Below are 12,360 nucleotides of genomic sequence, written 5' to 3'. Positions count from 1 at the left end.
AAATCCTCCCCCCACCCTCCTCCAATGATGATTACATTACCATAGGCTCTGCAGAGCAGGGCACTGGAGAAGTCCCAGTCTGGACTCAGCAGCAGGTGGGAGCAGGATGCAGGAACACACCAATCAGGATTGGAAGCAGACAAACTAGCAGGGTTCTGCTTGGACTTCGGCCATTGAAGGGGTTGAGACAGAAGAAAGGGTCCAAGATAGAAGGGTCGAGACCCAAGTAATCCCTCGGCTTTATACCGAGTATGACGTATGTGTGATGGAATACCTAGTTGGTCAGTTTTGGGTCCACTCCTCCCCGTAGGTGCAGATATGGCACCCATGGTGAGATAGTGACCTTGTGATTATCACTTGTAGCAGTACACACTGTCTGGAAAAACATGCTACTAGTTTCAGCAAGTTCAGCCACTTAGAAGAGACTGAGATGAAAAGTAAAATCACTAAATAGAAAATTAGTTTTATTTAGCTCAAACCAGGACAGTACTGGTGAATGAAAAGCTGGACATGAGCCACCAATGTGCATCTGCAGCCCAGAAGACGAACCACATCCTGGGCTGCATCAAAAGAAGTGTCACCAGCAGATCAAAAGAGGTGATTCTACCCCTCTACTCTGCTCAGGTGAGACCTCATCTGGAGCACTGCATCCAGCTTTGGAGTCCCCAGCACAAAAAAGGATATCGAAGTGCTGGAGTGGGTCCAGAGGAGGGCCACAAAAACGGTCAAAGGGCTGAAGCACCTCTCCTACAAAGACAGAGTTGAGGTTGTCCAGCCTGGAGAAAAGAAAGCTCTGGGGAGACCTTATAGCAACCTTCCAGTACCTGAAGGGGGACTACAGGAAAACTGGGGAGGGACTCTTTACCAGGGCAGGTAGCAATAGAAGGAGGAAGAATGGCTTTAAACTGGAAGAGGTTAGATTTAGACTAGATATTAGGAATAAATTCTTTACTCTGAGGGCAGTGAGGCACTGGAACAGGTTGCCCAGGGAAGCTGTGGATGATCCCTCCACTGAAGTGTTCAATGCCAGGCTTGATGGGGCTCTGAGCAACCTGATCTAGTTAAAGATGTCCCTCCTCACTGCAGGAGGGGCTGAACTAGATGACCTTCCAATCCAACACATTCTATGATTCTAGATCCATGGGTCCCAATGGTATGCACCAACGAGTACTGAGGGAGCTGGCAGAAGTCACTGGATCATCTTTGAAAATTCCTGGAAAATGGGAGAGGTGCCTGAGGAGTGGAGGAAAACCAATGGAGTCTCCTTCTCTGGAGATATTCAAAACCCACCTGGATGTGTTCCTCTGTGAACTTCTGTAGGTGATTCTGCTCTAGTAGGGGGCTTGGACTAGATGATCCTCAGAAATTCCTTCCAACCCCTACCATTCTGTGATGCTGTGATAAAACTTGTAGTTTGTTTGGGTTTTTTTTTCCCTGTGCTTGTTTATATGATGAAGGTCATGTTATTTTTAAGGAATTTCAACCCTTCATTACATGTAGCAGACTACAAATTCCACTGGGGAGATCTGAGGTCTGGTTAATTCCTTTTGCCAACCTGTTATCTCACTGAGCCATGGGATTTATAGCAAAATCAACGGAAAATGACAAATATGTACAGCTCCCAGATCTTCATGATCATTTAGACTGTTTTTACAGACTCACAAGATAAAAATACCAAATTTCAGAGGAAAAATATTTCAGTTTATAACTGCTATGTAAGTCAGGTAAACCTTAAAATAAAAAGGTTTCTCTATCAGGTGAAAACCAATCAAGTCATCATGCTAGCTTTGAAGTCATCCCATTTCAGCAAACACCTTTTATCTATTTCAGTGTTCTGTAAACTAATCTACTGCTGATGAAGAAATATGCAAAATGCAGAAATGACAAGGAACAACAGAACCTTGTCCTACCTACACACAGACGCATTACAGACTTCAGCAGGTCATGGGAAAAGCCAGTTCTCAATCTCATAATATACAAAATCATGAATTCCAAAAGCAAAAAAAACTTAATGCTTTCTGCTTACCTGATACGGGACAATACTTCCATGAGCAGTTCCCCAGCGTTTTGCTTCAATTTTGCAATTAAGGAAATCAGCTGCTACATGAGTGAGACATGCAACCTGGAAATGGAGAAAAAGTAAAGTATTAGGAAAGGTGAAATTTCATCGACAACTTTTCTAAGATTTCTGTATTCTACTTATATGTGCTTCAAGTTAAAATATTTATGTCACAAAAGTATACTTTATATATATCATATTATGTACACTTTTTCAATATGAAAAAATTTAGGCTGTATCTGTATCATGGAAGTGCGTGTATAAGTTCAACTCCATAAACTCAAAAAATAATATGTATCCTGTAACAACAGTAATGCTAGATTTGTCTAGCATTAAACTACCCTAAGAGATAACACAGCGCTACCCTAAATATTTTGCAGAATGGTCAACTGCAGCAAAGAAAAATGTCAGTGTCTCGTCCAAAGTCTACTGTGAAGCATGATTTGTGGGATAGAACTGACCATTTCCTGAACCTCAATCCCATGTTTAAAACACAAAGGCTTTTTCTCAGTTACAAGATTATCTTTGTTTTCTCCTATGCCTCTCATTTCAGATACCCAAGCTATGGAAAATACTTCTGAATTCTTCAGCTCCCCATATGCTCTGTTATATTAATTAAGTGGTAGGACTTGATAAATCATCTGCCATTAGAAGATAAGGAAAGATTTATCAAGTTATTAGTCAGACAAAACTGGAAAAAGATTAATTTTCTGAAAACCACAGCTTGCTAATTTGGTAACCATAATTTGAGGGGATAAATATATACTTTGTAAGCATGAATCTTAAAAGAATTAAGTGAACATTTATGATGCAGTAATACATGAAAATCAGTGGCTGTTATAATCAATGGCGGATTCATTATTCTTATTTGAGAGAATGCAGTGTGCAACTATATCTGAAGCCAAGCAATGAAATAAACCATAACATATAGCATGCAAGGTTATCACTAATTCACCAGACACAATATATTTGTTTTATGCTGTTTACCAGTTGTGTCAGTAAGTGCAACTGCTTGCCTAAACAATAGGACTTATGACCATTTTTTTCCAAAAATATTTTATTCATATTTCTTCCCTAGATGGAAGAAATTTGCTATGATGAGCCAAGTGTTGTTTACACTATTCTGTGCCTATTAATCAGCCAGTCTACAACAAAACATGCAGTAATTAATTCATAGTCCACCATTCATATTCCAGTACGTAAATTATATCAGACTTTCTTGAAAAGTAATGCCATTTTCTTATCATTTCTCCATATATGCTAAAAAGGCGATGTGAATATGTAACTCTCACATTTAAAGAAAATATATTTAATTGTAAATCACAGCTACACTAATCTAGTCCAGAAAAAAAACCTAGGAAAATATACTGCTAATAAGAATTCAACTGCTGCTAAAAGCTATGTTCATATATACTAACTACAAATACAATTCCCTACTCCTGAGTACTGCTAGAAAACACTTTGTAGCTAGATTACAGCTGCAGCTTATTATATCCCAGCATCACTTCATTCAGCTAAAATACTGAACAATGTCTAGTCTGTCTTTCAGTCCCCAAGAAAATCTCAGCAGTTAAGGAAATGGATCTGGGAAGGACATAGAAAGGACTTTTTCTTCTGATTTGGAAGTTTCCTCAGCAACACAGAATGAAACACACTGTTATTATAGAGAGACTTTAATGAGTCGGAAAAGTGTGTCATTTATTAATAACACACACCCTAGACCCATCATTCTGGTAATTTTTCAATTTGGGGTCACACTCCACAGTTGTTTTTTATTCCCTACCACAGCAAATAGCTATGCAATGACAATGAAATAATAATTTTTAGATATTCTTCTGTATTTGTATTAAACACTACACAGCTTCTGTATTCCACAGAAATTTCACTGACAGGTGAGATGCATCCACTGCAATGGGCTTTTACTTTTTAAGACACCAGAATGCCCTTTGTGATACCTGCATTTAACTTTTCACATTTCTGGAAGGAAACACTGTACCAAACTTAACTCTAGGAAGGACACAGTGAGTCAAAACCTAGTGAAATAGAAACCCTAAAATACTGATAGCCAAGATTACAATCCATTTATTTTTTTTATACTTTATACTGTAGAAACAGAGCTATGAGTTTCATGAATAAAATTCTTCACAAGAAGTTTCACAATAAAAACTTTTATCCTTAAAAAAAAAGATTAACACAGTGTTGAAAATTGCTGCAGCTTTCTCAATGAGATGAATATATTTCTTTCAGTGGTGGAGAACATACACATCTAGATTCCTCCAAAGCACTTGTTCACAGTACAATAGGAAAAGAAGAATTAAAACATAATACTCTCTAGATAATGGAATTGCACCACTACAGCTTCTGCTTAAAGACTTATTTCAGTAGCAATAGACAGCAAATGCCAGGGAAGTCACAAGCTTAGTAAAGACGAAGCAATTTTGGAACTGAGTTGGAACGTGATACTTAGTCTGAAGAATAATACCATTTCAATGTATCAATGACCTGCTTGAATGCATATGCCCATGTATCCTGGAGAAACTGGTTTACTTATTATTGGTTTTTTTCAATAAAACAATAAAACATGAAGCAAAAAGGCTTTTAGTTCCCTTTGACTTCTTTCTCTGATTTGGGTACCTACCACATAGTCAGATCAGCCAGCCAAAAAAGAATTAGTAGTAGTAGTATCATACAAATAAACTTACACTGACAAGACCAAAGTAAGTATTTCAGTGCTTTGTGTTTAATGTATAAACACACTTAGTTAAGTGAACTCTGTGGCCTTCTGCACCTTTCAAAATAACTCCTTGATGAATTCAGCAGACTTAAAAAATTATTCTATTTCTACTGTCCAATGAAACTACTATAAGACAGTCCTAGGACTACTGTGCTTTTCCCTTTCCTCTCTTTCTTGCTTAGTTCATTCTCTTTGGTATCTCCAAAGATTTACTCTCACTAAAAAGACACTATCCAAAAAAATCTTTCAGCATATACATTTTATGCCCTTAATTAAGAGCACAATCAATTTATCTACCTATACCTTACGGCTGCTAAGCAAACTGCTGAGCTATAAGCATAAAAAAAAGATATTCCAACTGAACATTTCTACAGATATTATAACCCCTAGGAAAAAATGTTTTTAACAAAATCAGTCTATTTCTCAAAATTCCTCCATAATTCAAGATTCAGTTAGGAACTGACTGCTAGAGACACTTATTACAATAGGAATATCTATAGTAAAATCAATCTCTCAAAATGAAGCTTGGACGCATTTGTAATCCATATTCAGTTAAGTATTTCAAAATCTCTCTTTAAAACTGTTTTTCTGAAAACCTATAGACCTATTTCTTTTTTCCTTTAATTAAGAACTAATCCTTCAAAGTAACTTTTAGACTAGTACAGATGTAGTACAATAATAAAGCAGGTGTAGTACAATAATACAGACATCTCTGTATTAATTTACTTGCAGAGACAGATCTATGGACTGTAAATACGTATTACCAAATATCTACAGATAAGCTTTTCTTTATTTCACATAAATAAAGGGAACACACACTTCAACATTCCTTTCCAATATTAATGTTGACAGCCAAATCACCTATTAGCATTACATACTTACTTAAACCAGAACAAAAAGAGAGCTGAATAAGGTCTGAAAAGTTATACTTAGCTTATGATGGAATCAGACAGATGAGGAATAAGATACTGAAAACCACAATGTGAGCAGACAAAGAAAAGAGACAGAATTTCAAAAGATTTTTTCAAGACAGCACATCAAACATAATATATTACAATGAGTTCACCAAGTCAATCATTTACACGCAAGTTCAACAAGTATACATGAATAACAAAAGAAGACAGGAAAGAGGAGAAAAGTTCATTTTAATTATATTCTTTACTTTCTTCTCCTTCCAATTTTGTGTCCCCTTTCCTGCCATATATCGTAACAAGGCTTTGAATCTTAGCCAAGCTAATTCATATTTTTTCTCATTCTTTGTTTACTTTTTATAAAGTAGGTATGCAGATTGTCTTTAGGAACTTTGAGACACAGGCATTTTGCAGCAGCATAGACAACTTATTTTACTGTACACTAGTAGCCAAAATATTAATTTATAACTTTGTAGAAAAATTCTTCCTGGAAAATTTCAGTGCCTCCCTGTTGTGCACAGGCCAACAATCTTCTTATGCCTTTTCCATATGTCTGGTGACATGGAAAAAAAAGATCTTTACATAAGAACAATGTGACCATAAGACCACAATCCTCACTTGGTGTACAATGACAAAGCTCTCTTAAAATCACTGATCATATGCTAGTATTTGCCTAATGAGTGATTTTACTGGTTTACATGTTTTCCCCTCTCCATGTTGCAATAAATAGTTTGACACTAATAAATCAACATTCCAGTTAGATTAATTTTACTTTTGTAGTTGCCTCCCATCACCCATCTCATTTGCATTGAAGCTGCTTCCATGGACATGTGCATGGGGTGACACTTGGCACTTGCTTCTTGAGTGTTTTTTTCATTCTCTACCAAGAAAACCTCACTCGATCTAGAAGAATGCCTCACTCTTTCAGTTGAAGTCTAATTACATTTAGCCACAAGGCTTAATAAGAATAGAAATAAGTTCTTAGTAGTCTGCAATCACCTCCTTGCTGACATGGACAATTGCTGCCGAAAACAGTGCAAGCATGTTTTATATTACATCCTAAGCACTGACCCAACAGGTTCAGGATGTGACACCACACCACAACAAACAGTGCTGTTCTACCAGTTTTTAGGCAGGCAACTATGTGTCATGGTCTATACAGTTGCTCTATCACCCAATGCCTCCTCCTCCTCCCCTGAGGAGGGGTTCAGGAAAATGAAAGGAGATTCATGGGTTGAAATAGAAATATATTTAATAAAATAATAACAAAAACTCATATTAATAACATAACAATATAATATAACAATATTATTAAATGCAGAGTTATACTCAACCAATATTGGGGGGAGTAGGTCTCAAGGGTAGGATGGTAAACAAGTCCCTCTAGAGATGCCAGCCATGGAAGAGGGAACAAGAAGGAGCAGGAAAGAGCAAGAAGAACACCATCCCCAGCAAACTACCCAATTTATACTGAGTGTGATGCTTATGGTATTGAATAAATCCACTGGCCAGCTTGGATCATCTGCCCTGGCTTTTCACTCCTTCTAATTACTGCAGATGGTTAACTCAAGACTGCTGAAGACACTGATCACTATGGCAACCTGCATACCAGCTTTAGCTGAGACCTATAACAAAGTTTTATCACTTTGCTCCCATGAAATAGTGTTGTAGTCCTTACAAAATTGTAGTTTTCCTCAACGGAAAACTTACTCTAAATTTTTGTCCCAGTTAGCCAGGACACTGTTTCAAATTGCTGAAAGAATGAACTGGGTAGCAGGAACCACAGCCTTGCACAGAGGCAAAAAAGCTACCACAATTCAAGGCAGCCCATCCCGCAGAGGCCCAGCAGGAAGCCACAGCCTTCCCAGGAGCTGTAAACAAACACCACCTTATGTCTGGGCATGTAAGGGACTCCCATCTAGCCAGGAGTTAAGAGCTCTGCAGAAGCTAAAAACCAGCTCAAGAATGCCATGCACCCATAGGTCACTTCCCACAAAGGAACAAGATTTTACAAATTCTTCAGTGGTGTCTCTACATCAGCGCAAGGCAGCAGGTCTGACCTTCTCCTAAATTCACAACTGTTGTCCCATAATCCCTCTCTATATAGTTCTTTCCCTCCCCCTCAAGAGCTAGTAGTACTGTAGCTGCTTTCAACCAGTGCTTTGCAGACCAGCAAATTCTATGAATGAATTTGAAGAGGAGGTCTGCAAAAGCAAGACTGCTGTCACATAGGCCAAGGCTTACTATTAAAGAGTCTACATCCCATTTAGAAAATGTCTGTGGTCATTATGAATGCTTTGGGTAAAATGTGTTTTCTTCCCAGCGACACTGATCTCTTTTAACGTGAGCCTCCCGTAAGCGATGACTCTTTCATCCTTCATAAAAGAAAACTCCTGGCATTAAAGCATCATCAAATGGCATAACCCCAGCTACAAATACAATCTTGTAAAGATAAGATCAAATCCATAATAACAAATAACTACAGTTTTATAACAGGTCTCATTAGAACCTGTTTTAGGGCCTTCCAACCACACACTTAAGCAGGTGTCCAACTCTGTGACAAAAATCACATGCAGCTTGTGGGACTTGCTGATTAAAGTTAGCCACTTGATCAAACAGTCCTTATTCATATGACAGCACACAGCAAATCACACAGTGTCACAAGAAATGAGTCATAGAAATTATGCACTAGGAGGTTCTTAATGGACTAGAAACAATGAAAAATACATGCAATGAGAAAAACAAAGGTAATATTTTTGAAAAACCTATCTTGAACACGGATTTTCAGAGGGGGAGAAAGCCAAAAAGAGCAAAACAGACTTTAAAGTGCACAATTGCGTAGATACTTTTTTGGTGTGAAAATGATGGCTGAAAACAACTTTTGATTTATTAAAAAAATAAAGTTTAGGCTACTTAGAGAAACAGGTATCTTCAAAAACATGAGGCATTTGTGTAGCAGAGGACTGCTGAGTTCAGTGAAATGCAACAACAAAAAGAACTGATCTACAAATTATTTTTAATGAGCTATTTAGAGCTTATAAAAGACCAGAATGAATGCTTCTGTGCTTCCCACAGCATGAAGATTAAGGACAAATTAATATTAACAATAGTAAAGACTTGATGCAACTTAACAGATATAGGACTTCAAAGTTCCAAACTATGTATTACTCAGAACACAATTTCAAGAGAAACTAAACAGAAAATGGACTCCTACCTCTCCTCAGTCTCCACTTAAAAACGAAACAAAAAACCCCAAAATACCTATACACACTAATATGAATTTTAGGTGAAGGATCAGAAATAAAAATCCTGACCATAGAATCAATTAGACAGCATTGGCATGAAAGAGTGAAAAAATAATAATTTTAAAATATTTATTTTATACGACCTCCAGTTGAAGAAAACAACATTTTAAAATGAAGAATAAATTTCATTTTCATAATGAAAATAATATACCAACATGCTTTTTATGAAAGTGTAAAAACCTTACTGATTCAACCACTGAAAATTTCCTGTTTCAGCTTCATAATAACACAGGAACAGCTCTAAGGAAGCCATCACTTGATAAAAAAATGCATTAAAGAGACTATCCAGGTTAAAAAAAACCCAACCAAAAAAACCTACAAAAACCTCCAAAACTAGACTGTACACACTGTGCAAGATCTTGGTGCACTTATATACATACCTTAATCATACAGACCTACACTATTTTTCTATCACACCTCTGACTTATTTAACTAGTAGGTACTCACTGAATATTTACTTTTAACTTATTCAGGAATACACAGCCCAAACACTCCACTGAATTTCCTAGAGAGTCCCTACCAGACTTTACAATGTGTATGACATATGATGTGCATACGTTCTGCTACTCTGAGTTCCTTTCAAAAGGTATTTCTCTGAAACAAGAGTGATTCATCTGCAAAATTTCAAATTTCTACTCCAAAGAACAAAGGCACTGAGTTACTCAGGAAGGGAGGTGGGGGAGGAAAGCCCATCGACGTATTTTCCCATAACTTGTTCTTGGAAACAGATGAATCATTTTAACAGTAACTTTCAAAACAAATCACTTATTGGCAATTCCACAACCTGGAAAATTGAGCCAGAACAGTTGAAACTTTGGCAAAGTTATAAAAAATAAAACCAGACTACGATAACAGACATATTAGACAACCTTAACTAAAAATGACACTTCCACAGTCTTTTCCTCAAGTCTCCATATTCTCTGAAAAAAGAATATATATCGACTGAAATATTAAATGCATTACACCCTGCATTTTCATTCAGCTTTACTAAGTCCAGACAAAATTCAACTTGCAAAAAGTTTCTTCTGCTACACTTTGCAGAGGTTTTTTAAAATATTATAATACATTTTCTTATATTATTCCTTAATTATAGCCATTCCTACCAAGAACCTTTGCATTCAATATTAATTACAACTTATCTGTGTTTTAATTCTATGTAATACATGGCTATATTTCATTTATTGTTTAAAAAACAGCACAGATCAAGTTTTTAGAGGGGCTTCTATTCACGTGAAGAACTGCAAGCATACTTGCAAACCAGAATAATTTAACTTTAAAAACAGCAGCTAAATTTGATAGCTGAGAACAAAAAGAGCAAATTATACAACTAAAATCCAGACAAACAGATTCTGCTCATAAAAAAAATAATTACCTGTGAGGACAGGCATTAGAGTAACTATAGCTAATTTTTCTTATTATTTGTAATAGGATAGTATCCAGAGGCTTTAATTTGGATGTTACATACACTTCATGAAGGATTCTATTCTTTTACCTAATCAGTAACAAGTATGTGTTTCCATGCAAAGCTGCCAACATCAAAAAGAAGCTATATTAAGGCACTTTTCACCTTCTGATTAGAAACATTTATCAGCATTAATACTTGCACAGAAAAAAGAATTTTAAGTGTGTTTGTCTGCTCCTGACAACGCCATTTTCATCTTATCTGTGGAGAACCGTCCCTTCACAAAAATATTAGTAATTTCAACAGCTTGTGCAGCAGCAGTGCAAGCAGGCAGATTTTTAGAATTCTTCATTTGATACATAGGGAGGGCATGTACAGAAACAAGCCACAGCTATTTGGTTGGGTGAGAAATACGCAACTACTCCACCACCAAACCCTTGCCAGTCGTAATGGTACTATCTCAGCAGAACACCGGCATTACTTGTAACACTGAAAGATCTCTGGATACTGCCCATTAAGTACTTACACGCTAGTGCACTACAGGGAGGACACAAGAAACAAACCCATGCAACTGAACGTTTGAAATAGGATGTTTCTGCATGAACAAGACAATATTTGTCTGACTCTGCAGCATTAATGAACACCCAGCAATTGTTCATCCACAGTGACTTCTTAACACTTTAATGCTGTCCGCAATGCAGATGGGGTTCATCTACTGAGCTGTTAAACAGTATACAAGTCAGAGAAATGTGATCCAAAGTTCTACTTTATGTGAGAAATAAATGTGTGAGTATTACCAATGAGTCTGGAGTAGAAATATGGCGCTTCTAATACAGTACTACTGCCTGATAATGCATTTTGAACAGTGACAGCATATTTGTAAATTATTCTCTGAAGAAGGAAGTTTTTCCTTAATAAATCTACAAAAAATATTTAAATAGTACCACAAAACCCCAAAATGTTTATACTACAGAATGAGCTTGAATGAAAATAACTTCACAACATTTTTTATCAGAGAAGTCTAGTACTACAAATATTCATCCCAAAGAAGGTAAAGCATTTTCACAAATAACTGAACTGACTTTTGGATAGAGTTTAATGGATACCTGTTTTTGAAGTCTTAAACCAGGATCTGAACTCTTTTTTACAGCTTTCATTACAATACAATAAATAACTGATGAATTATGACCTCTGGCCTAATCACATATCACTGCTCTAAAGAGTTTGCAATTTAACTGATGAGCCAGAAACAACACAGTGTTGAATAAAAAAAACATGAATAAAGACAGAGTCAGGGCAGCAGAACTTCATCAGAAGAAAAAGAAGTCACTGGTCCAAATTTGCTTCAGCATCATACCTTACTTCACCTTTTTTAATAAATTATAATCTACAGAGAAATTCCAATCAGACCTGAGGCAATCAAATCAAGCAGTGTTAAAACCTTAGCCAGTGTTCCATCAGCATACCACAAAATTACATACTTGTTAAGGTTTATTATAGACTTCCAGGGGTTCAACAACACATAGAAATCAGCTGTTTTGCTAACTTAATTTTTTCCATGACATTAAATTGAAATCTCTTTCATCAAGTTACAAACTTTTACCTTGCTATTTACATAAATAAATAGCACACAAGGTGTTTAAATGTCTTACCCAAATCTGATCAATTAACAGAACGACTTCTGAAGGCTTCCAGGAGTTCAGAGGGAGAGGTGAGCTTTTGGGGTACACTAAAAGTACTTTTTGCTACTACTTTTTGCTATTTTGCTAGTACTTTTTTGCTTATTTCTTTCAAACTACCCAGGTTATCACTTTTATTCAACAGTGAGCTAAATAATATACTCTTAAAAGACATGTCTCCCTTTGTCTTCAAACTCTCTCCCCTAATCACTCCAGATAGCAATTTTTACTTTTTTTTCTACGCATTAAAGGAGTAATTTTTTTTCCGTT

At 36.5% G+C, this 12,360-nt stretch overlaps 1 protein-coding gene across 1 annotated transcript in view; it reads right to left on the bottom strand.

Moving 5' to 3' along the window:
* Positions 1-2,026: 2,026 nt before the first annotated feature.
* LOC104537493 (succinate--hydroxymethylglutarate CoA-transferase-like) overlaps positions 2,027-12,360 on the bottom strand; it is a gene marked incomplete at its 3' end in the record, with an annotated part of 55,982 nt that continues 45,648 nt past the window's right edge. Inside the window, exon 8 of the mRNA XM_010180394.1 lies at positions 2,027-2,122. Coding sequence (XP_010178696.1) covers positions 2,027-2,122 — 96 coding nt within the window. The remainder of the gene's footprint in view (positions 2,123-12,360) is intronic.

The sequence above is a fragment of the Mesitornis unicolor genome, unplaced genomic scaffold, assembly GCF_000695765.1.
Source record: "Mesitornis unicolor isolate BGI_N332 unplaced genomic scaffold, ASM69576v1 scaffold6763, whole genome shotgun sequence".
NCBI classification, from domain to species: domain Eukaryota; kingdom Metazoa; phylum Chordata; class Aves; order Mesitornithiformes; family Mesitornithidae; genus Mesitornis; species Mesitornis unicolor.
The sequence above is the reverse complement of the archived record's forward strand: the minus strand, read 5'-3'. Positions and strand labels throughout refer to the sequence as shown.